The following is a 27018-nucleotide window of genomic DNA, read 5'->3' on the forward strand; positions in this document are numbered from 1 at the left end:
TTAGGTATGCATATGTTTATTATTCATCTCACAAAGCTTCACATGCCTTGCTCCAGTAGTTTATTAGTCTTACCATCATACAAAACCTAAATTTAGACTCACACAGTTGCCATATTCTTAAAACCTTGCATACCGTGCAGTGTTGAATATTTATCTAAAATATATAACATCATGCATACAAACAAAACTGTTTACCCTTTGAAAAGCACTTAGTGCCAAACACGTTTTGACCTCGCTGATGATGACCTCTTGAGGTCGAAACACGTTTGGCACTAAGTGTTTTTCAAAGTGTAAACAGTTTTGTTTGTATGCATAATTTTATATATTTTAGTTGCCATATTGTTTTAGATTCAACAAGTTATGTAAACAATAGTTTTAGGACTTCAGAGCTGTTTTACCACACAAAATTTTAATATCTTACTTTAAGTTCTATTGGTATTGCTCCCACCTCAGGTGTTAATATGGCAGCCATGTTAGTATTATTTATGCTAGGAAATTAGTAAGTATAAAGGTGAGATGGACCCTAGTGGTAATATGTTCATACCAAGTTTCATGAAAATTCATCAGCTGGTCTGAAAGTTAACTATGAGCACAGACATATGGATGAAATAATTCTAGAAACTTATCTTTCCTTATAACCTAAGGAAAGTAAGCTGAAACCCAGCATGGAAAAGGTTACATTTTCATCAGCTGTCTCATTATGACACTTGATCCTTAACCCTGCCCATCTTTTAAAACATTTTCTTCTTCACAGGATCATCTATTCCAGAGGACAGAGCATTCATGTTTACTGTGATAGCTATGTTATGAAATTTTTACTTACTTAACTTACTTTTGTGGTTCAGTGGTACTCCATGCACTGGTACACAGCAGAATTGATCAGCTAAATACATCATTAGCCAACTCAAGTCAGCTAGTTGAAGCATATGGTCACCACAGTCACCAGTCTGATCGCTTATACTGTGTTCCAGTCCATAGACTACCACTGAAACATGAAAGTAAAACAAGATTTTTAATTTATGTTGTCAGACTAACATGGTTAACATGAATGCTTTGCCTGATTTTCTTTTTTATGTATTCCATCTACTCTTTTCATCTGGTCATTCCATTAGGGCATGACAGACATTGGAGAGGAACTCTGATATTACTAGAAATTTCATTTGTAAGGCTACATTAGAACCTCACGTCTCTCCGACTTGTATGCAAGGTAACAAACATCACTCCATCTGGGTCAGACGAGATACATATTTGGTCATTTGAAAGACAAGATTTAAAATTGTAAACCATAGTTGACGTGCCGTCTCAGACCGGAGCATAATGAGCCTCCACACAACCATCACTGTCAGAAACTGGCTGAAGCGATGTACCCAGTACATTCTGCCACAAAAGTAAAAGTAATGCATATCAATACACATTATGTCAAAGCCAAAATGTATGAGACTCAATAATTATTTCTATTTAAGATAATAATTTAATCTTGGTTAATATAAGTTATTTGTCCTATTATGGTATTCATTCATTTATAATTTATCCAAAAATTGTGAATCTTCCTCACATGACTAAACTGTTTTATCATAGTCTCAACAGAGACTGTTTTTCAAAATGTTGTTAACCAGTTGTGTCAAACAATTCTGACAACCATAAAAGTAAAGAGAATGGATTTTATTGGTACTAGTGGTTTATCAGGTGTTCAAAAAATGTTCTTCAAATGGGGTTCTTTGCAAATTGAGTCCCACATCTAGGAACTCACACATCAGTCTATTTGCATTCTTACTGTATAAATTAATTTTTCTTTTAATATAATAATATTTTAGCTATGTAATAAACTAGTCATTGTCTTTTTCTTACTTGCGCAAATGGCTGCGAGCTGCAGGAAATGTGCTGGGGTCTTCCTTGAGGATGAACCTGCGTGTTCCAAGTACATACTGTCCTAGGTAGGGTTTCCAGTCAATCTCCAAAACATTGAAGTTGAAGATTTTGCGGTCTAGAGGATGTAGATGTGTCATGAGCCGTGTCACATTATCGTTGGTAAATTTAAACTCGTGTGTTGTGAAGAACTCAAGGCATTTAGCTGCTTGTTGTAGCTTCTTCTGTACTCGGACCATACTGTGGCAGAAAAGAGGCAAGGGTCCTAGATTTTACATACCAATTATATTGAATATTGTCAATTGTCTGAACTTGGTATGAACTACATTTCATTTGTGACCCCCTGAACTTTATACTTCTTCATTCTGTGCCATCAATAATACCAACATGTTGGCCATATGATCTTCCTATGTAGGATCTACACTAACGAAATATAATTCAGAGTTGTGAAATGGAAAATAGGTATCATGAGTTCTCCATCTTCTTGTTGGTTATTTTCAAGATTAATGGTAATGGCTGAGATGAATTGTAGATCTTTCTGCATACTAACCAGAGATGGAACATTCCAGTATAGTAGATCAGTGTCTTGAATAAGGTATCAGATGATTTTCCTCATGATTTTCAATAATTTTTTCTATCAGAATTTCTCATGTTTACTCAAAACTGAAAATTGCATTGTAGGATTCTTATTTCATCTTTAGGGGCTTGGGGACTACCCCTATCAAAAGCCACTAAATGTAAGGTGCTGTGGTGATCAGTACACAAAAATCAGTGTCTCAAATAAAATTAAAACCTGAAGATGGTAACTGCATTGCTTACTGAAATGTTGATTAATACTCAATATTTGAAGTGACTTGTACCCGAAAGCCAATATTTTCATATTCAGACAGATGAAGTTTACTTACATGGGCTTCTTGCCAGATAAACGTGCAAAGATGTCAAAGACGTAGGCTGGGATCACGTGCAAAACCATGACACAAATATTGTTTACAACCCGACTGCTCTTGAAACTTCCTCCTGGGTACCATAGAACATCACTGAATGGATTTTTAACAATATGTTCATGTCCAATGTCCTCTATATCTCCCCATCTGATAGGATTCAGATTTCCAGATGTGCAGTTGTACACAAGGATGTTGTTGGGCCTGCACCAGTAAAGCTGAGTTATCAGATTAACATTATGTAACCAAAGTTATGTAAGTTAGTTTTGTATTAGAAATCATGCCGTTGTACTGGGAGGCAAGGTAGCTCAGCTAGTATTATGACTGACTACAGACTGGATGACTGGGGTTCGATCGCCGACGGGCAGAGGAGTTTTCTTCTCTGCGTCCAGACCAACTCTGAGGGCCACCCAACCTCCTATGTAATGGGTACTGGGGTCCTATCCCAGAGGTAAAGTGCTACCAAGGCATGGCACTGACCACTCACTCACCCCTGTCTAGTGCTAAGAATGAGTAGGAGCTGTACCACCTCTTCCCCCAAGTGTCTGCATGGTGTATACCAGGACAGGTTTACTTTACCACTGTACTATACCTAATGTAGTATATAATGCAAATACCATTCAAGTACAACTTTTTATAAAGTGATAAGACTTGAAACTTTTATAGCAGCTAAACTCAATAAAATGTTGTAAGATTTGAGGTTTTCACAGCGGTGAGTATGAAGATTTCTGTCTTCTGGGTTGTTGCGCTGTGTAGTCTGGTCGATGTTTACCAATCATCACCCTGATGACGGAGGCAGTATGACCTCTGAAACGTTGGTAAACATCGACCAGACTACACAGCGCAACAACCCAGAAGACAGAAATCTTCATACTAAGAATCACCCTGATGGCGGAGGCAGTGTGACCTCTGAAACGTTGGTTAACATCGACCAGACTACACAGCGCAACAACCCAGAAGACAGAAATTTTCAATAAAATGTTCTCAAACAACAAACCGTGTCAGTTGTGAACAAAAGTTTGATGTTCCAGAGTCCACCTCCAGCATCAGGGGATGATGGAGGCATAGATGATCTGAAAATCACCGGGCTTTTGTCCACAACTGACATGGCTTCTTGCCTGAGAAGACTTTATTGAAAAGAATATTAGTGTATCTTTATATGTGTGATAAGATGAAGCACAGTTTTATGAGAAACTAGATTGTATATTCAATTGATTCCCTATATAATACAAGCAAATTTTGTTAGCGGACTGCCATGCAAATGAAGAAAGAGACTGTTTTTTCAGACTGATATTTTTTTAAACAAGTTTACCTGAAATAAATAACAATGATGGGGTTAGAAAAATAAATTCATCAGCCTCTTTAGATTGTTGCAAAAGCTAGGGGAGACTTTCAATAAGTAAATGAGTTAAACAAATGTTTGATGTGTAACACAAAGAACAATATCAGGTTAAAATCTGGAAGACTTAGTTGAAAATGTGGATGTCAGATGGACTTGGGAAAATATTAGAGTGAATATTTAAACTTCGCTAAATTCTTCTTTGGCCATGCAGCCAACTAAAACATTTAGGAGCCAAACAGTTTTTTTCCCTTAGGGTCATATACTTTAATGACTAACAAGAAGAATTCACCGTGCCAATTGAATGAAATAAATTACCATTTTAATATATCTGTTAAAAATGGCAAATTCATGCACTTTATAACATACAAAATAAGATTTTGAATACTGAGCAGTTAGCACTTTGCTGTATTGGCTGAGGTTCGTGGTTTTTCTCAGTCTCTCCAGGCAAATACTGGAATACATTTCTTCAGTTTTAGTTGTCTGATATCTGACTAATCAACAGACCAATCATCTTTATGGGTAAGTGCTATGTCTGGTGGCATCTTGTGTGTGAAGTGTAAAGACGTAAGAGTGACGTCACCTGGCTGTAGCTGTGTGCCACGCCACAGATATGAGCAAGTTGATAGCGACATCTACGGGAACCAAGTCAGCAACCATATCACGATAACAGAGGATAGTCCTGAGGATGCCTTTCCCTGCTCCAGCTAGGAGTCCTGTAGGACCATTCAGATTGTCCACCCAACCAGGAATGGGCTCCTTCCATGCAGCAGTTACTTTTAAAACAGAGCATCGAATCACCATACTTTAGAATGGATGACGGGAGCATTTATTACAGTGGTTATATTGAAATAGTTTTTGTTTCTGATTTGTACAGATGTATAAAGTTTATATCAATATTATGAAGATTTATTTAAAATCACTAGGTCTATAAGTAGTATATTTATTAAGTACTTTTATCTTTACTTTAATTATTTATTGAATGGCCTCCAATTTACTAACTAAAATATTGATTATGTTTTAACAGTTACTGGTTGAAGGAAGTTCGTTTCATAGTTTCTTTTATTCCTATTGTTTATCCTCTTTGTAACTTGCTAAATATCTTAACTTTTCAGAATTGAAATATTGATCTGTTACAACATACCTTGTGAACAGGCAGAAAAAGGTTTGTACTTAGAGATGGTGGGTATAACAAGCATGAGAGAGAGTTTAGTCAGAAATGTGACATTTTCCTTTTCAAAACAATGTTTAATATGAACTTATATCTTATTTTTATCCCAAATTTCCATGCATTCTTTACATTAATATTATAAACTGAATGAAAAGTTGTGAGGTCATATATATCAAAATACTTAAACTATAAAATTATTGATTGTATTTTGATTAAATAAGGTATTCAGGGTCAAAAATGTCAAAAATTTGTCATGAAAACTCTTTGGAAAGATTTTGTTTCAACATAATACCTAATTTACGCAAAACTCATAAATAACTGTGTCAGTTTTCTCAAAAAAATTTTGCCACAGAAGAAAGTGGTAAATGGCATAAAATTATGTGCTGTAAGACCACAACTTTTACATGAAACATATTCAGTATAGTGAACATTTAGTGAAATTATTTGAGTATGCAGTGTAGCAATAGATGTGTAATAGATGAGAACACATTTATTTTTTAAGCATTATTCCCGCAACACAAATAAACAATTGCGGTACTCACCAATAGATGGTCTAACGATTGCAACTGGTAGATTGCCACTTTGCTCCATTAGTACCTGCTCGGCCAAGGCCTTGGTGAAAGTGTACGTGTTGGGACGGTTCCCAATTAATCTGCGAACATATGAACATTGTTGGTCAGGCAGTAACGATTAAGACTCCTATTCTGGAGATACGCGGATCGAATATCGGAAGGGTTATCGGCTCTTTTTGATCGAGGTTTATCGTAGTCTTCCTTAGTCTATCCAGACAAATTTCATAACCACTCTATGCGGCCTTCGGTTCATGGACCCCAAATCAGTTATCGTAATTATTCATATACATAGACGTTGGAAAAGTGAGCGGTCAGCTTCACACTCCGGGCGCTTAACCTCGAGGAGAGAACTTCCGATAACCATTGGAAGGGAAATGGGGAGGCCCCGGAGGCAGGTTGGACTTTGTGGGAAAGAGAATAACTCTGCCCATGCCAGGAATCACGTTGCCGTCGTCAAAAAATATATTCTCAGCAAGTTCATTTTTGGGTTTCTGTGTTTCCATCCCCTGCTTCTTGCTTTGTAAAACGCTGCGCGAGGTTGAAGTTAGACGTTGGATTATAATGTGAAACTGAGGGATTATTTCAGAGTGTTTGGTTGATTTGATTCATAAACATGAGTCCACAGTTTTCTCTCAAGGTTAATTTCCATTATGGATGAAATGTATTATACGATCACTTTAAGACACTTCATCTTGTACTGAAGTTAATGTATCATAGAATGAGAGGATAAGATGATTGTGGTGTATAATAAGAAAGATTGAGAGAAAGCGGTCGTGGTCTACTTTAAGGCATTATTGTGGAGTGAGGAGGAGGATTTGGGCAGGAGACACAACACGCAGTGAGAAGCTGTTCGGTGAACACAGCGTTAGTCTAGCAACCTGAAAGAAAGAGACCACTTGAGACCCCCAGGCGTAGATGATATGATATTAGAATGTACCAAAGAGGAATGGTCCCGCGCGGTCTGAGGCATCATGCTTTGGACCGGTGATACGGAATACGCGCCGGTTCGAGTCTCGGGGAAAGAAATTTCTCATGAGATTTTCGACCGGTGTATGGGACCGGTGCCAACTCAACTTTACATTCCCGCTTTCACAAAATTTCTGACTGGTTGCCAACACCAGGTTATTAAATTTTCTGTTATCAGCATTTTATCAGTACCAGCTCGGCCCTTTAAGTGTATCTGTTTTAGAATAATTAATAGACTGAGAGGACTTACTTGGGTGTGATGGTTTCCAGAAGTTCGTCTTCCATCCAGTCAACGCAATGGATTATCTTCTCCGGGTCTGCTGGGGGCGGGTACACCAACTCGCTTACGTCCTGTCTGTCGCAGTTACTATATGCCGTCGACACGTGGACAAGAGCCTGGAACAATACCACTCCTTAGCTTCAACCGACTAGATAAGTAAGTAGTTAAATGCCTTTGTACATAATCAGTGAGGTACCTTACTCCGCTACATTATAAAACAGTTCATTAATTATTTGATTGTTGCTAAAGGAAAGCAAAATGCATTTGTTAGAAGAATGTGCGCGTAATAAATGCGTACTAAAATCAGAAGGCATAAGTACGTATGAATTTAAACAAAGTTAGGTGCAAATGGGAAAATAAGGTAAGGAAATCGCAAACTGAAAATTAATGTTAGAAAGGAGAATCACAGAAGTTGACGTGAAAAATACTTGTTCAGAGTGTAAAATGAAAGTGCTGATACGAAATGGCCTGCACTCTGTAACAGCCAGGTGTATATATGGACTCGACTCAAATTTAATTTACTTTTCACTTCATAGCAAGGATTGAATTATTGTCAACAAATATGTAATTTATGTATAATGCAAGTGAAATATAAATATAGAATGGCAAGGATAAAGTGGCAAAATGAAATGTTTCTCCCTCAAGAGAAATCGAACCCCGGTCGTAGCTGTAGGCAGCCACATAACTCACTGAACTAATCGGGCTTATCGCAGGAGATGATCTTCACTCAGTTTCATATAAGATGAACCAAAGTCCACAGACTACTAATTTCTGAAAAATTCTATCGAGACGCCGAAGACAAAATACATTTGAAGATGTTTGTTTTCTGGAACGTTGCACCGTCTAGTCTGATAGAAGTGCCGATGTTTCAGAGGTCCTTGCTGACTCCATCTATCAGATGTGTCGCAACATTTCAAAAGACAGTCAACTTCACACTCAGAATCTCATTAGATATTTTTCTTTGTACGGTTAACTCCGGTCCAAAACGGAGAGGTGGATAGTCTACAGCAGAACCTTGCAGAACTTACCTCTAGTTTCACCATCTTGTGGCACAACTGTACAATGCGCTTTGTGCCCACAATATTCATACCGACAGACACTTTGAGGGCATCGTCAAACTTGACTGTGGCCGCAGAATGGAAGACGACAGACACGCTTTCGGTTAAGATTTTCTGGTCGGCTTGACTGAGCCCCAACTCATTGAGCGATATGTCCCCACACACCGGCACCAATTTTTTCAAAGCCTCTGGGCGTTCCTTCCGCAGCCAGTCAAAAATCTGCAAAATATTTAGAAATCATACGTACCATTTCGAATGTAATTTTCTTAACACAGGTCGGTGTAAAATCGGGTTCGCTCTGGATAAATCTTCATTCGTCTGCGAGATTTATATTCAGTCATCACCTTCGGTCAGTGAGAGGCCCTACAGTAATGTGCTTTTAAGTTTTGATGTTCTGAAGAAAGGAAGATACGAAGGCAGCTAGCCTCTGAGCTACTAGGGCTCAATTATTCTTTGGGGTAAGGATATTTCTCTTCGTCACCAAACTCACATCGGCACTGTTTATACAGTGGGCACTGGAGGTTACGTCACCGGTGAAAGACTGACAGAGTACGCAACTAATCATTCACTTCCTTCCAGTGCCAAAGTGACCGAGTCTTAGTTTATTTAACTACGTTTTTAACAGTAGAACTTACGACATAACTGATAATCTGTACTTGTATTACAACCATACAAAAGAGCGAAATGAGATAGAAATGATCATAAATGGTAAGTAGATAAGGATTTTAAAGGAGTCGTTTTTTCTTAATTTAAGGAACTTTCCTCTGTTTCTCTCGGAGGGACAGAAGAAAACTAGAATTCTGTCAGAACAGCCGGTAACCCGGACTACATTCGAACCGGGTACCCCCGAGATAGGTCTAGAGAGTGCTATTGCTACTTCAGCTTTCTCGATAAAGTGCTTGGAGTTTTACCTCCGTGACTGTGAATTTATGGCGCGGTGCTTAGCCACCTTTTGCATGAACGTCTCACCGTGGCATTGAGAAGTTCCTCCAGTCGCGTGCGCACGTCGTTGCCCCTCTTGGGTCTCATCAGCAGGTAGATGGTGGCGATGTCTGGGCAGGACCGCAGCAACTTCTCCACCAGCACCTTACCCATGAATCCGGAGGCCCCAGTCACCAGTAGGCTTCGACCCTTGAACCACTCCGCTATCGGGCTGATGTTGCCGCTCGAGTCCGCCATTCTCCTGCAAGAACGTGACTGTCACTAATCGCCGTGTAGGTGTCAGGAATGAATTCGCGAAGTCAGTAATTTATATCGATTTGTGTCGATTAAATAGGATTTGGGATTTTCATGGCGGCGGGCCTGAAGATGCCTCTCTTCTGAGTTGTAGCGCCGTGTAGTCAGGTAGAAGTTTACAGATGTTTCAGAGACACTTGCTGCCTCCATCAGGGAAATGAGTAGATAAACTGTAGGGCGCTACAACATAGAAGACAGCCATCTTAAACCAGTACCACGGTAAAAAATGCTTGATATTTTAGTCTGTATCTAGATATTTTATACATCGTCTCTTCTTGAAAGTTTATAGGCCTACTTACTTCTCTGATCAAGACATTCTTTGCTTTTATGAAATTCGAAAGCTCAGTAGAACGTGTCCAGCAAAGCCCGTCATCGGATCTTGTCCGGAACTAGTATCTAGTTCACTATAATTACAATAAATTTCTCTAAGGTCTGCTTTAATAGTCTTCTCCCAAATACACGTAGGTTTCCCAAGCAGGTTGTTTCTTTAAAGCATGCCAACCAAAATGTTACATGCATTTCTAGTATTAATCATGTGTGCTACATGTTTTACCCATTTCATATTCCTTCATTTCATTGCTCTAACAATAGGTTGGTGGATGAGAACAAATTTCATTCATAATTTACACTGAAAGTTATTTCTCTGAAATAAATTTTAATATTATCCTTCTGTTCACATCGAAGTCTCACGTGTGATCTCTACTCTAGATGTTTTCATTCCAACGTTAATTCTTCTATTTACGTGTCGATATTCCAGTTTGTCTCTTCAGTTGGTTGGAACTTATGTTTGAATCAACACATTATACCGAAAGATAGGAATAGGGTCCACTGGTAGGCTTTTATGGTGATGAAACTTTGAATTCCATAACAACAGATAATTTCTTCATTTGTTATTTAATTTTCGAGTGTCATATTGAACAGTGAGTCAAATAATTAGTTGCGTAACAGGATATTTGCAAACTTACAGCGTTTTGTAAGTTAGGTAGGTAGTTAATTAGTTATCTGGTCAAGACATCAGTTGCATAGTGAATTAGTTAGATAGCTCTTTAATTGGTTACTTAGATATTTAATTAGTTTGTAATGGGCTAGTTAATTTATTATTTAGTTATTCACTTAGCTATATGTTGAGGAGTTAGTTACGTAGGTAATTAGATAGTGAATTAACTGATTAACTAGATAAGTGAATAGTTAATCGTATGAATAATTATAATTATTCATACGATAAGTATTGCCTTAGCCTTTGGCAAAACGTGAATAGACGAGGTTAACCGAAATTCAATGACAGATGAAATAATAAATATGTGCTTTATTCTTGAAACACATTAACCAGACATCTGGCCATTTTGTGGACGCATCGTAAAGTACGTACGGACACGTCTCGGACAGTTTGTTTCCTGTTTCAACATTGTGTTTGCTGGAAGCAAAAGCTGAGTTAACGTTTCTTAAGTCTCCAACATCTCAGACATTTTCGTCACGAACAAATAAGTAAACTCGTCTGGTGTTGGGTGTAGCTGGCATGCTTTCAGCGTAGTGAGTATTTTGTTGTCCTCATTTTGTTTTGTCGTGCTGTAGAATTTAAATAAGATACAAAAGTCTTGTCATCAGTGTTTCATGTCCATAATTAGCCTGACCTCTGGAGTATACAAAATAAAGTCGTTCATTTATATTTTTTTAAAAGTCGACGAGAATATTTGGATCAAAGAGGGATGTAATAACGGGAGGGTGGAACATATAGCAGGCACTGGGGAGATATGAAATGCTTGTAAAATTTAATATGAATAATTTAAAAGTTTGTGACGATGGTGAGTTATTTAAATAAAAAGTTTTTTGGATGTTTTCCATAGTCTAATAAAATAACTTTGGAGATCTGGGCACAGATGAGAAGATATCTTAAACATCTCCGAGTACGGTCTAGATTGAGTTGCTGTTCGAAAGAGCACATCACTACATCGCCCTGTCTGAGTCAGCTGAATCAAGTTGGTTTAAGCAACTTAACAATATTTTTTGACTAGTACAGATTATTAAGCTGCACTTAAACATTGTTCTCCAGCGTCCTGGACTACTTCTCTCTCGTTAAATCCAAAGGCCAAGCAAATACCCCTTGTTATTGTCATGGTGGCAATAACTAAATTCTTTGAAAAGTAAACTAGTGTGGCTTTGCAAATGACTGATTCATGTGTAGGCCAAACACTTTACGCCACATTTACATGACGCCAAGCCTTGTGTATATACTCTGTTCTTTCTAAAATCCCTTTCGCCCCTTGTACTGTTTGCGTATTTTATTAGTAAAGTCTATTTAAAATTTAGTTAATTTGTCTAGAGTTTGTTTATATATGGAAGTTACTATGAAGCAGATCACCGTTTAACACCTTGTTTTACCGTGTAGTCATTTCTTTCCACGAATTACATAGCGAGAACTCATTACGGGTTGGCCTTTGTCCATCCACCCGTCTGTATAGTCGATTCAACCCGAGAACCACTGGACGGATTTGGATGAAATTTGATGTGGAGGTTGTCCTGTTTCGCATCTCAAAATCGCACTTATGAATGTCTACGAGAGGTGATGACAAAATAATGGCGGAGGAAAGTCGTGAGGTAGACGGAGAGGAACTGCGATCTGGTGGTCAAAGTGGGAGCTATCGAAAAAGGCTTGAGGATATTATGTGTATTCTGGGATGGAATACACTTTTCGAACTGGTTTTACTTTTAATAAGAGCTTAGTATTATAATCTATTGCAATTTTCTCGACTTTTTTACATTTATGTATATCTGTATCTAAATCTTCTCTTAAATGTATTTGTACGATTTATTATTTCCTTGTATGTTAGTTCCCGTGCATAAACCTTACTCATAAATTGCTACTCATCTCGTGTCACATACACAGGGGCGTGTTCCCTTTTCCAGTCCCCTTTTAATCCCCCTTCCTTTCCAGACTCCCGCATTCTTTCATATTAATCCATTTCTGTAATTTCTAGAGCAGAATTCGATATGCTTTTCTCTTCCCCGTTTAAGTTTTATGTCTTTGTAATATACTAATGCAATCTTTTCTGACGTAACCTAAAATACATGTTGTCCTTCTGTATCATTACACCCATCTCTGATGATTATCGTTACTCTGTTACTGCCCTTTTCCTGCTGACTATGCCAAATGTATACTTTCTATTCGGAATCATCTCTCTCTCTTTCCTTCAACCAGCTTTCTAATCTCATATTACCTTTTTGCCATTCATGACATTGTCTGACAGGGTTTGAATATGTGTCCACACGCATTATTTGTTGCCAGTATTTATCTGTCAACCGCATCGCCTTTTTCTTCCACTGTAGACGTTGACGTAACAGAGATGAGAAATCTAGAGAATGGAGGGATGATGTTAAATGTACGAAAGGAATAAGTAAAAGGGGACAGTGGGATGAATATACGAAATAAATAATTTATCGTTGAATTTTATTGGGCCTAAATACACACATGTTAGTGTACCGTGTATTTAACTTCCGTTTCGTGGTAGTATTTATTGCTACACACCGCCATGACTAATTATTTAGACTATGTTAAATTAATGGTACATTCACTTTCGCTGTCAAAGAACGCTTTTCTTTCTGGATACTAGGAGTTATTGTGCCTTAAAATAAACTGGCTGTCTTATTTAACGACGTCTTTCAACTGCGTTTTGATGGAATCGGTCGTACTATCCCGGCATTCGCTTTGAAGAATTGAGGAAAACGACGGAATTCCTCAGTCAGGATAACCGATATCCAGGCCGAGATTCCTACCCGTAACCTTAAGAATACTAAGCAGACTGGTTGACCTCAAGTGTTTGAGGACACATTATTTCCGATTATCTCATTGGTCATCATCTGATCTATTCTGACGTTATACAATCTCTGCATTCGATACTGAGTCGTTAAATACCCACCGGATCAACCCTGTCGCAGTATTCGATTTACATCCCGGTGATCGCCAGCCCTCCAGCTAAAGACGGTGAAAGAGTCATGTGACCAGATCAGGAAATAAAGTAACGTCTCTGATTCTGCGAATGCGTGTAAGGTGAACTCATTTCCGCTTTGTTGGCTTGTTCTGCTATGTTAGCCTTTTTTGTACGAAGCGAGCGTTTTCTTTTAATGTTACATGATGATAGCAGATTTCTGGCTAAATTCGTGTTTCTACGCTACGGATGTGTTTACTCTCGAAATAACAACACCTGATTTATATGTTACAAGCGTTCTTGTTTCCGAGAGCTGTAAGCAGTGGCTATCTGCCACGTGCGAAAGGCCAACATAAAATGATTTTCAACAGACTAAAGTCAAATCCAATTTTATATTAAACTAACAAACAATCCAAGCAGTACATATTAATACAAACATGCGTACTCTATGGCAGTACCATCATCTTCCCAGGTACGAGTTTAGAGCATTACAGCTACATTATCTTGCTCTGGATGTCCTTTGAAGTTTATCAAGAACACGAAATAACTCACAGATTTCTAGTAAGTTCCTTTCTCATAAAAACTCTATAAGCATTTTTGTTTCCTACATTCCATTCCATGGCATCCTCGTTATGTAATGTGAATTTTCCAATTGTTTTGTTAAATAACCATAAATGATATAAATCTTATTTAGTTGAATAAGGTTCGTTAAATAACCAAGGACTAAATAAACTGGCAGTAATTGTGTAATGCGCAAAGCCCGATCGTTCGGAACAAACTCATGTCGCGTCTACAATTTGTTGATCGAATTTGATCCTGGCTGGTAAGTGAATAGAATGAAATGTACTTTTTCCCAAAGTTCTAAACAAACGCGCACATGAATTGCGTATGGTTCAGCGCACATTTCAGTAAATATCTGTTAGATCAGAAACAACGGTTCAAACAACGCCACTGCGTGAGGGACTGGCACAGTGTCGATGTCCAAGTTTCGGGATAAACGGATCTTGATGAAATTTTGTCAAGTTACTACGTGTTCTTGATGAACTTTAAAGATGAAAACTGAACCAACACTGGATGACTCGAGCAAATTAAAGTAACGGTAACGCTCTAAGCTTGTATTTGGTAAGTACCCGGTTCAAATCTGCGGGTTACCAGCATTCTTAAATGAAGTTCTTCATTTTCTTCAGTCTCTCCAAAAGAACCTGTAATCAAAAAGGCCATGCACGCCTCCTTATAAATCCTTGCCCATTCAGTGGCTGTGAAATGTTCTCTTACTCTGAGGAAAGAACATGCTGAAGGGAGAACGTTATTCAGCTTCGTAAATTGTTATCGTCGAATGAAATGGGAAGATGGTCTTGGAGGGTTAGTTAGTAAGGAAGGAGGCGGAGGTGGCCTCTTCCTAGGTGCAGACTCAATCAGGAGAGACTGAATAAACTCACGAATATTTTTAAAAAATGCTCAGCCCTGTCCATGTAGGATTTTAGGTTTTTACAGCTACGTAAATGTAGATTGTGGTCTTCTGGGTTGTCTTTTGGCTGTGTACCAACGTTTCAGGTAAACATAATGCTTCCATCGTCAGGGCTGAAATGAGGAGGGTTAGGAATCGGATAGCTTATATAGGAGATTTTAGGTTTTCATGGCGGTGAGGATGACGATATTCTGGATTTTGAAGCAGTTTGTAGAGGGTTGGGAGGAGGGTGAGGCCAGTCTGCGGTTGAATTAAACTCAGCAGCGTCCATCTCTTTCTAGAATGAATGAGATTGTGCGCAGAGCGAACCGAAAAACCGCGTTCATAGGAAGACGCATGAATCGAAGGCGCAGTTGGAGTACGAGATCACAGTTGAACGGCGCAGACAGTAAGCGTCTGATCCGTTTCCTTCCACAGTCGCCCATCGCTAGTCAAGCCAATTGACACAACTTTCTCTGTGGTGTAATCACTGATGAACAAATGATAGCTGACGTAATTATTGCGAGGATTATATTAGCTTATGTATAACCTGTCACATTGTAGATGTCTGCTACTGATCACTCTGTTCTGTATCACTAACAGATCAGTAGGAAGTTTGTTTCTTCGTCTGTACTTCTGCCGCAAATTTTACCTCGCAAACTACTCCAAGTCCTGCGTGCCTTCCTTTGTTACTGGAGGTGTTACCAAAGCGTGAAGCTGCCTCTTTTCCTTATGTTATTTAGTGCCCTAATGCATATAAATGTCTGAGGTTAAGAGTCGCAAACGAGGGATGGTACGATAATTATGAATTTGAAACTGGCAGAAATGTTGGTGGAAGGAACCGTGTTCTACATGAATTAACTCTCCAAACTTCGATTAGTTGTTAGAGTATTTTGTTATTTTATGATTCTGTACTAACTAATGAGGTTATAATGTAGAATAATATATGATGAAATAATTGTGGCCTATTTTAAGATGGGATAATATCTTGTGACTGAAGCGAGATTCGCAATTCAATCAGGATAGCCGGTCCCCTGCTGGTATTCGATCTGGATTCCTGCCGATTGTAAGTCTGCAAATATTAAACATGTCTGTGCACTTTTAAACCTCATTTTTTCTGTATTCACCGAACTTACTACGCGCCACTTATTAGCAGCATTGTTCTTAATTGAGCCGGAAAAACTTTATTCGTTAAATCGGTTAGTTTTAACTTCGCATGTGTGCGTGCGTGCGTGCGTGCTCACACAGGCTGCAACCCCAACAGCTAGTGGCTCCCTGGCTAACGATGCGTTTTATCTCATTGAGTACCACCGAACCACGAAACTAAGAGAGAAGACTTTGATTTTTCTTTTCTCGGAAGTGTTATAGGTCATTGTCGCACTATCGTCCGAAGTGTGTTGCAACAGTCTAGCACTGATGTGGTCCGATGTCATTGTTACGCAAGAACGTGTTACAACAAGGACCGCGGTAGATACTATAAATACTGGACCGCGACGGTCAGTAAACTCGAGGATGCTCTGCAGTGCCTCCACCCACACCTCGCTGCAGTCAAGCGAGCTGCATTGTACTGAAAAAGCCGTGTATGACAAATGCTGCAACATCAAAACTATAAGCCATCTAGTTAGTTAGTTAGTTATGGATACAGCATAGGATAGTAAAGCTGGTATTTAATATTTATTTGCAGTAATTTGCAAAGGACGACCTACCCATGTACATAGTTTGAAGTCCTTGATTTTTGTTCAGATCGAATACTTATGTAAATGCAGATGTGTGCTTTTCTTCTTTAGTTTAGGAAACACAAGTCATGTTTCGATACGCTATTAGCGAGTTTCGTACGTTTGTACATATACAGATTCAATTAATATAGCATGATCTCATGCCAGTAAGAAATTGACAGTAGAACGACGGTTCCGGAGAATCTGACGTAAATACGTCTTTGCTTTTAAATTATATTTAGGTAATAAATACAATGAAATGAGGTTTATTTAGCTTTATTCTAAATATTCCGTTTATACATGCTTTACAATTGAGTAAATAGTTTGATTAAGACATTGCTTGATTATCTATCCCTCATACGATCAGCATTAGTTTTTGGTATTTTGGGGGGAACTTAAGGTTCATTATTTAATACTTCTATTTTTTACGTTTTCTGTACTGTCTCATATATTCTGCTTTACGGACTCTATTAGTTTCAATGTCATCCATCTTGTTATCTCTAAATAGTATGACGCAAGACACAAACGCAGTAGCGTGAAGTGCGATGCGCCTTTATTTGTATAAATAAATGTTTGTGGAACCTAAACCATTTTTCATATGTAAAATCTGAAAACAGATATGGAAAGCTCAAGAGGTAATACGTATTTCGTACGCAATATGTCCGGATCCATCTCTTACGGTTTTCAAGAGACAGGCGCTTAACGCGCCAGATGCATTGAAAATTGTACACATTGGTTCATTAAAATTACAATAAATGTATAAATAATTATAATTACAATAAAATTCATTACAGATTCTTAAAGGTCTTTATGTACTGATCATTTTACATATGAATGAACATTTAAAGGTGACTCGGCGCTGGATCTTACACATATTCGTAACCAACGCTGTTTTTGCCGAATGACCCTTCCGTATAGACGTATTTACGTCAAAAACCATTAAATGTGATGAACAATAATAATAAATAGGAATCACTTACCTCAAACTTTGTTCAATTGTAAGAGACCACGATGTCCACCGGCAATGACCAATTGAATCAATAATAAAAAAAAGTGGAAGGCAGTTTCACAAATTGCTTAATAACTCTTATATAAGATAAGTAATTGTGATATTCTAAAACGTTTTTACCAGCAAAATATTATCTACTCCACGACGCACTTCTTCTACAAGCGATTCACAGCTCAGCTCTTTCCGCTATAACGAAAGCGGATTGTTGACGGCAGTAATGAAACACATCAATGATGAAGAAACAGATGACATAACAATTAGTTTCTCAGGTAAAGGAGTAAAGCATTGTTATGCACGCAGGAGTTCATATAAAAGCTGACCGTTGTTGGTATGGATCTTACACATTTTCCTAAAGCTGTTTTACCGAATGACCCTTCCGTATTGACGTATTTACGTCAGAAAAATTGCCTTACAACTTTTGAATACAAGCACAGCGACTGTGGAAACAACACTATGTGTATTGTGTTCTGAATCTTGGAATCTTATGTTCTGATCGATGCGGGGAGAGATGTGTAAATGTTTCTAGATAGTGTATGAATAAAGTGTAGAGAAACAACATGACAGCCGCACAAAATTAATGAATAATTGTAATTTTGCGTGTGATATATGTGGTGATATATCTACTTTTGTGAAGACGGAAATGAACCATCAGATTCCATAAAACGCGGAAAATTTCTTCAGTAGTTGAGCGTACTGTTACATTCTCAAGAAGAACTCTGATCCATGGAGGTAGTTAGTTTCTAGTATTACTGCTTGCGAGTATTAACCCTTAGGATTTTTAAAATGTACCACGCCAAAAGCGAGAGCTTGTAATTTGCTACTTGTTTGAAATTCTTAGTGTCGATACAGTTTTTGACGTGTGAAAATTTTAAGTTTCCATGGAAATGTGCAAATGAATACACTTTTAAAGAAGGTATTCAGCATGGAAAGAATTAGAAACATCAAACTGGAAGTCCAGAAACAAAGTTACGTAGTCAGATCTCAGTTTAAGGAACATCTTGTACATTACGAGGTCTTCATTTGCTTCCTATATATATTGTTGTGTCTGCCGCTTGAGACACGTTTCTTACGGTGAGACTGAAATATGTGTTTTAAAAGTATGATAATGTTTATGCTGGCCATCAACATTGTTTTCAATCTTGAGAACAGTGATAATTATGAATGAATAATTTGCTTGTTAAAAACTTTAGGTAACTGTCTACAATATACATATGTACACACATAAAATATATTTTGTACACGGCGACATTTTGGCACAAACACAACAGTGCAAACCATGTAGTTGAAGACGGTTGTCTTCTGGCGCCCTGTCTCCCAGAAGATGACCATCTTCGTACTTATAGCCGTGAAGTCGTCAAAGCCTACATTTAGTTGAGGTGTATTTCAAGTGTATTCCTTTTTCTGTGCCCTTATGTCAGTTTTGCTGAACATTGCAGAGGTTTCTGTTTCACTTCATTTTGATAGGTTTCCGACCTGAGTGTCTTCAGTTTGTATCAAAATTACCTTGGCTAACTGTCCCAAAACTTTGCTCCGAGACCTGGGAATAAGAACCATATTACATGTATGATTTGAGGTTTTCACAGCGGTGAGTATTAAGATTTCTGTCTTCTGGGTTGTTGCGCCGTGTAGTATGGTCGATGTTAACCGACGTTTCAGAGGTCATACTGCCTCCGTCATAAGGGCGATTCATCGCCCTGATGACCATTTACTCCATTCTCTTTGGTTTGGTACCCTACTTTTTGGTGAGGAATATAAATTATGGAGCTCGATATCTTGCATTTCTTCCTACTCTCTCGTTCTACTTCATGTATTTGAAGTGTAAATATTATCCTCAGTACACCATTGCTCCCGCAGAGAGAGAGAGAGAGAGAGAGACACGAACTTGCACATGAAGTAGCCCGTTAATATCAGTGCTGCTTAACTAAACAAAATATGACGGACTGTAACACGTGTATTACATTATTCATGAAAAAGCACATTGTATTGGCTCTGTGTATCAAAGAAATTTACGAATAGCCAACCCACTGTTTAATTAACAAAATCGTGATCGCCACGTAATGGCGTGAGTTCGCTCCGATGATGTCACACTTGTGACAGTTCACATTTAAAATATTCATTAGCACTTTTTACAAAACATGTGGGATTCCCATTTCTTCCTTTAGTGTAGTGCAATGTGTTTTTATTTGTTTCTTTGGTTTGCTGCCATGACTCGTTACAAATACCAAACGCGTAAGAGGAAAGGAGGGTTGCGTAATTGTCACACATGAGTCTTGAATTTATTTATTTATACTTTTTTTTAATGAAGCTTTCAGCAGCTCATGCTATATAGCGTCAAATTTTTAAATTCTAATTCCATATACAGTGATAAGTTTCCATACAATCAATTTGCTATAGGAGATCCGGGGAACAAACAAACTTTTACTTTGACTTCCAGATGCAGGTACTATTTCTGTCAACCGACAGTACCAAAGCTGTGTTGAGGGTTAGTAGGGCGTGTAATCCATTAGGTCTATCAGGAGAGCCGTTCTACCAGCTGAATGGACACAAGCAGCCTGTAACACAGATGCACGTCCATCCCACCATTGCACCATTGCACCTTTGTGTATGATCACATAACAGTCGGTGCTGTACAGGGGGATAGATACATTAAAATACGTCATTCACGAACATGCGCCATGTTGTGCAATCAGAAGCTTGGGGAACTGTCCCGGTGCTGCGACAGACCCTCGCCCTGCTGTAGTCACTTGTTCCTAATTTACCTCAGAATGTAATATTGGTCTAGAAGTAGCCCTCTACTTACATGGGAAAATAATATCGAGGTGGAACTATAAGAAACAGGGCGTGAGGAGGTGGACGGAATCCGTCTGGCTCACGATGGAGACGGTGGCGGTCTCTTGTGAACACAGTAATTTCGGGTTTCATAAAGATGGGATATTTCTTGACCAGCTGAGACAAATCCATTACAATTCAGCAACTTACTATGACAACTTCCCTCTTTCCTAAACAGAATTTCTCGTTTATAATGGAATACAGAGCACTTTGCTCATAATTTTCTGTACCGTATAATTTCAGTAGTTCAATGTCGTTAACCATGAGTGCAAAACTGCACGGATATGGTTCTACCATAAACACACACATGTACGCAAACGAAAACATGTGACATCTGCAACAATGGGCCGTTAGCAGTCTCTCGATTGAATAACAATGAATTGTGGCCATGACCTACTTCAGAGGAATCTTTGTGTTAGCAAAACATTCTGTGAAAATGTATTTACTAATTCTTCATCAACTTTTATGTGATCCGCAATTACAGATGGTCCTTGTGCTTTGACATACGAAATCAGGTGTGCGGATAGATAAAACATCTGCATTAAAATTTTAAATTTGATGACATTTCAAGAACCTGAGATGTGTCTGACATCTTTCAGATAGGGCGAATCAGTATTAATTGATAATCTGTGCCAGTTGATAATTAATTTACGCCCGTAGTTATTAATTTGTATTTACTTGTAGAAGTACAAATGAAAAAATGGAAGACTTAAATGCTATACTACAGCGTAAAGTTATCAGTCACAATATAAGATATTTGTCTTTTCGACATATTTATTTTAACGCACAAAGAATACTGCATACAAATTTTTGAGTGTAGTATCGCAACACCACTGCCAGAAAATAGTCTAATAAACCAGCAAGAATATACTGCCATAAAGAATTCTGGCCACACAGGCTGCTAAATTTGTATGAGGGACACTCGGTTTTATTGTATGTCAGTGATATTCGTGGTGTACTTCATTGTCTGCACTCAAATACCCAGATAGTTCTTTGAAAGAGGTCACGGCTGCTTCCTTCTAAATCTTTATCTAATGACCATTAATGAACGTCTTATCTCGGTGAACTGTGTATCGCTTCTGCGTCATAAAAGAACATAATCAATTAACAAGCTTCAATTAACGGGAAATTTGAAATTGCTCTTTCAGAGACAGCGGTGAGATTATGTGATGCTTCATGCAGAACTCTCATGTTGGAATTCTTGGATTCTACATTCTTGTTATAATATATAAGGTACTGAAAATTCTAACCATCCCGCGGACTATATTTTGAGAACCACGAATTTGAATACAACCATCTCTCGATTTACGAGCGTTTCCGTTTGGTGAAAACTGTTCGCAAGGTGAAAATGAGCAAATCGAAAATGAAATTCCCATTAATTTCAGTGTACATTCTGACTAGTTACCGGATCCCAGAAAAGGCATCCAAAAAATGTAGCACATATTCTATGTTTGAATACTATACAGTGAGAACAGTATTACTTTTATGGTAGTTATTGTTACCTATTTAACCCTGTAAAGCACGATCAAAGTGTTAAATCCAATATTTACATTGTGTAGCAGTCACTGCACGTACAGTATAAACATTATAATACACATAAACATAGAATAAATAACTGCATTCCTCTGTGTTTGTTACGAAGCGGACTCTCTGCCCTCTGACGACGGTAGGTTCTTCGTTTTTAGCAAAAATATGTTCATAAATTTGAAAAATGTACACAAATTGACATGGTTCGTTGTAGCGAACATTCTCAAATCGCAAGTTCGTAAGTCGAGGGATAGGTGTATTCTGTAGAGCAGTGATCTCAGCCTGAAGGTCGTTGATCAGTTCTTCACACGTAGTTTACCTTCATTTGCTAACAGGGAGAGATAACAGAGCTGTTTTCATAATTCTCGCACTGACTAGTTTGGAAGATGGCTGTCTTCTGAGCTGTAGCGCCGTGTAGTCTGGTAGAAGTTTACCGACGATTCAGGGGAGCTTCTTGTCTCCATTATCGCCCTCATGATGGTGGCACCAAGGACCTCTGAAATGTTGGCAGCCTTTGCCAGACTATACGGCGCTACAACCCAGAAGACAGCCATCTTCGGACTCACCGCTGTGATAGTCTCAAATCCGATTAGAAGGTTACTTGTCGGTCTCATCCAAACAGGAAAATTAAAAATCTCGTAGCAGGATTTTTTTTCAGACTGTAAGGTGTTTTCTGTGTGCAGTTCTTACTACTTCATTCGAACTACATCTGTGGTACATCTTAGCTTCTTGGATTTCAGTATCATCAGATGTGAACTCGCGAATGGAGTCACTTTCCGAACTCCATTTTCTGACGGTTGGTCAGCCAAGAAGATTGTATTGTAGTCCGTCGTCCGGAAGGCTTAAAAGCTATTTGAAGAATATGAACACAGCAACATACGTACGTACATAAACAGCCTATACCACTAGGTCGAGTGGTTCTCCCTGTGCTTTCTTGATCGGGAGATCCCGGGATACCGGGCCAGACCAGAGATTGCTTTTGCTGGCAGAGGTTCTTATTGGCTTTCCTCGGTCTCGTGCGGACAATTCTTCTACATATGAGGTGCGATCGGAAAGTTTCCAGACTGCGCCTATTATTTAAAAAAAAACGTACACTTATCTCAGGTATTAAATTCATCCATCACCCTCGAAGTAGTTCCCCTGGGAGTGAACACAACGATCCCAGCGCCGCTGCCAAGCCTGGAAGCATCCCTGGAAATCTTTCTTTGTCAGCCTGTCAAGCACCATCTGCGATTCTGCCTGAATCTCTTCTATAGTCTCAAATCTCCTTCCCTTTAGCTGAATTTTCATCTTTGGGAAGAGGAAGAAGTCACACGGAGCTAAATCCGGCGATCCGGCAAGATCTTTGAGCTCCTGACAAACGAGAAGTCAATTCTGCTTCTGGTCCTCAGACAGGAGCCTTGGCACAAACTTGGCTGCGATGCGTCGCATGTGGAGTTCTTCCTTTAGAATCAGCTGACAGGTCCCATAGCCTATCCCAACAATGTCGCACAAGTCGTTGATGGTACGACGTCGATCTTCGTGAATGACCTGCCGAATCTTCGTAACATTTTCGGGCGTTGTGCTCGAAGATGGTCGTCCAGAACGCTCGTCATCATCGACAGAGGTTCGGCCATTTTTAAAACGTGAATGCCACACAAAAGTTTGTGCACGACCCATTGCGGATTCCCCAAATGCCTGCTTTAGCATTTCATAGGTTTCCGTAGCCGTTTTGGCGAGTCTTTGGCAAAATTTGATGCACACGCCATTCCGAAATCGCAGGAGGGTCGGTGTAATGCACTACCAAAACGCCCGTAACTAAGAAACAAATGCTAATTCGATGATGCCAGCCGGAACACTGATTCACTATGAATGTAGGCCGCACCCGCTAGCGGCAGAAGCTCGTACTACATCCGGTTCGCCCTCTATTGACACAGTCTTGAAACTTTCCGATCGCACTTCGTACTTTGCAGTTTATCACCATCCCAACTTTCGACGCTGTTTTTATAACATTTGCATCTGCAGTAGAGCCGTTCGGTAGTCACAGAGCAAATCGGCCATACTCACACATAATACGCTACGCGATTCGGCGGGCTGTTTTGTAGATAATGTGTTGGGGCTTGGAAAAGGTTGGGAAATAGTAGCTGAAGAAAGCAATATGCGCCTACTGAATTGCCGTGATATAACTGCGTATGTAATCTGATATTGGACAAGGGTATGTTTATCGGCTCCTTGTTACGTGCCAAGCACGTAGGGCAGGTTATGCAACTGCGACACGCAAGATCTTTCTTTTGGTCTGTCGCGTATGTGTGATAACACAGTCGGATGCAGTACATAGTGCATGGAGTACACGCTAATGGATGAAATGTCAGATTTATGTCCAGAGATCTTTTGACATTCCTGGATTTTCGTCAACATCGGATTACGGAAAAACTAAAGTTATAATTAACGTACAAATTTAAAAACTGCGAACATTGTGGGTGTTTGTGAACAAAGAGCTGAGAAGGTTGTTAGGATCTAATAACTAAGGTAACAAACGATCGGAAAATAATTACGTAACAACTGAACGTCGCCACCGGTTGATTAGAAATTATGAATCGTATCCTTGAGATTCTGGCTTTAAATCTCGGCCAGGAGACCAGCTCTCCTTACTAATATTTTTCGTGGCATTCTTAAATTGGGTCACGACCACTTCCTTCCACATCCTTGCCAATTTATTAGTCATTAATCATCCAAAAGCAAGTATGCCTAATATGGCTGCTGTGGGTGAGAAACTGTGGACTAGAATTATGGAGAACTGATCTCTGGATTCGATCCACGAATCTCCTAAAAAGAGACAAGCGCTGTAGTTTAGTTTTGAGGCTCTGATAATGGAACAACTTTAACTACTGCTGCCAAATGTTTACATAAAGATGGACTGAGATAAAACGCAATTAAATGCAGACATGACTAGACTACTGATTGGACGACCTCGGAAGTATAGCTCCACGCATAGTTAATCTTGACATTAGATGGAGGATGTAAAACGATTTATTGATAAGCTATGATCAAAATTCCGATTCAAATTTTAACCGATTACGCAGGTTATATATTCTGTTGACTTAGAACATAGAATTTACACGCCAAGGCACAAAAGTACTTTTCCGTAATTTTGTTTGAGGCTACGACAGTGTTTTTAGCTTAAGTTGACATTCGTGAAAACAGTGACGCAAACATCGAATCACTTAGTTGGGTGCCCTTGTATCCGATTTATACAGCTGTGATAATACATAAAATTAAGTATAATATATCATGCACTAAAAGTATCATGAAATAGACGAGGTCTGACGCATTTCTGAGGCTAAGTTTATTTTCATAATTAACTTATCATTAACATCTTGCCATCTATGAAATTAATGTGCCGTATGACGTATGACTACCTTTATTAATGAGTCAATGTATCTACAATTCTTGATCTAATCAATCATTAATATAAGATCGCCAATGTCGACTCTAAATGGCTGTATTCGGGAGGTCCCGGGCTCAAATCTCGGCCCGTAGACCGGATATCCTGAGGTTTTTTACCGGTCTTCCTTAGTCCCTCCAGGAAAATGTCAGAATAGTAGGGCTACCTTAAATTAGGCCACGACCGTTTCCTTCTCTATTCTTCTCCATTCACTGTTCGATAACTGGTGTAGCATAACCCGTCAAAGATAACGGAAAAAAGCCTCTTTTTGTGTTTTATCAGTAATACAATTAACCTTTGCAAATCGTAAGTAAAAAAGTGAAAATTTCTTTATAATGTAAATTAAATATTAAAATATCTTCACGGCGACTGAAGCCATCTTCCTGCCAAACGCGCCAAAACAGAACCGACCACCTGACTCCATATTCCCGACAAATGCAAACATTGCCACACCCCACCATAGGCGCCACCACTGCCTCGTTTGCATTTCATGTTATCAGAGTCACCACTTTCAGAACGTATTTTCAGTTTTGTTCCACATCCTAAGAACGGCGCACTAGTAAAGCCAAGCGTGATGGACATTGGATATTACATAAGGATTACACCATCCTATCAGTCTTAGCTACTGAAAGCGTCGTTAAATAACCATTGAACTATAAAATAAGCATTAACTGGCAGCAGAAATGAAGACATAAACACGCGAATTAGCAGTCTGAAGCTTTTCCTTATTAGAATCAGTACAGCAAGGTAAAGATTAGCCCACAAGGAATAAAGCTCTCTTTTTTAATGTGCGACGATGTTTATGGCTCAGGCGATGTAGCGTCGTAGCATCGTCCCATAATGAAAGCAGAAAACGAGGTAAAACAAAAGAGAAAGGGGAAGGATGAAAATGCATACAGTTGAGTAACCCTGCAGTGTACATCAATGCATGGATAGTGACTTCGATCATGAATACAGAGTACGTGTTTTAGATATTTTATATTTAGAAGTCTGCCGGGATTACTTTATAAGGAGATTTACTATACTGCAGTAAAACTTACCCTTGAATTTGGATGCTTTAGCCACAGATCCGATGGAAATGGATCGATCGCCCCTGTTGTGTTTCTCTCGCCACAAAACAAAATGTTCGCCCCGGTGACCTAAATTGTATCAACACAGCCCTCGGCCTGCACGTTGCTTTGTTCAGCACTTGTTATACTGTGATGTCTTGCATTCCTCCGAAGGAAGTCGATGCTGAAGGCAGCAACGGCGAAGTCAGCACTCCGGCAGGAGATTGCAATGCACGTGGAGTGAATGTACCCTTGTGCTGTGCCTAACCAGCGCGGCCGTCAGATAAGCAGTGTCTCAATTCCATCGACTTGTCCAGTAGTCTGTGCTGACAAATCACGGCGTGAGCAGGGTGGGAGGGGGAGGGAAACCATTTTTGTATGTTGAGTATATGGGATTCATTACGACGTAAGAGTCTTGGTTGTGTGTGTAAGGAGGGGAAGAAAACAAGTGAGAATGGCGAAGAGTTGGAAAGACAGACGAACTGTGTAAAGAACGTCGTGATACAGAGTCTTCCGTCCACAGGCTATAGTTTCTCAGTTGGTCAAGAGATTCCCTGCTTTTGTGCAACACTAAAGACCATTTCCCATCGTTGGACCATACTCAGTGCGAGAGCAATTTCGTCCACCAAATTAAATTTCATTTTTCGAATATCAGTTTTAATGTTA

At 39.1% G+C, this 27018-nt stretch overlaps 1 protein-coding gene across 1 annotated transcript; it reads right to left on the minus strand.

Moving 5' to 3' along the window:
- Positions 1 to 26656, minus strand: LOC110832964 (putative fatty acyl-CoA reductase CG5065). Its single transcript, XM_022070474.2, has 9 exons — positions 26344 to 26656; positions 9163 to 9376; positions 8164 to 8412; positions 7106 to 7251; positions 5860 to 5969; positions 4730 to 4922; positions 2772 to 3011; positions 1849 to 2106; positions 1 to 1377 (listed from the first exon to the last, which is right to left on the minus strand). The coding sequence occupies exons 2-9, from the start codon at positions 9370 to 9372 to the stop codon at positions 1218 to 1220; spliced, it is 1566 nt and encodes a 521-aa protein (XP_021926166.1). The 5' UTR covers positions 9373 to 9376; positions 26344 to 26656; the 3' UTR covers positions 1 to 1217.
- Between the last annotated feature and the right edge of the window lie 362 nt (positions 26657 to 27018).

This window comes from Zootermopsis nevadensis, unplaced genomic scaffold, assembly GCF_977971745.1.
Source record: "Zootermopsis nevadensis isolate Lab colony 2312 unplaced genomic scaffold, Znev_1.0 Znev_ptg000018l, whole genome shotgun sequence".
NCBI lineage: Eukaryota > Metazoa > Arthropoda > Insecta > Blattodea > Termopsidae > Zootermopsis > Zootermopsis nevadensis.

What these genes read in the sequence shown, in the direction of transcription:
- LOC110832964 (XM_022070474.2), bottom strand. Translation starts at nt 9,372, where the DNA reads ATGGCGGACTCGAGCGGCAACATCAGCCCGATAGCGGAGTGGTTCAAG. An exon ending in CTGGAAACCATCACACCCAA is followed by an intron (nt 5,970 to 7,105) that starts GTAAGTCCTCTC and finishes ATATGTTCGCAG; the next exon opens with ATTAATTGGGAACCGTCCCA. An exon ending in GCTCGCAGCCATTTGCGCAA is followed by an intron (nt 1,378 to 1,848) that starts GTAAGAAAAAGA and finishes CTTTTGTGGCAG; the next exon opens with AATGTACTGGGTACATCGCT.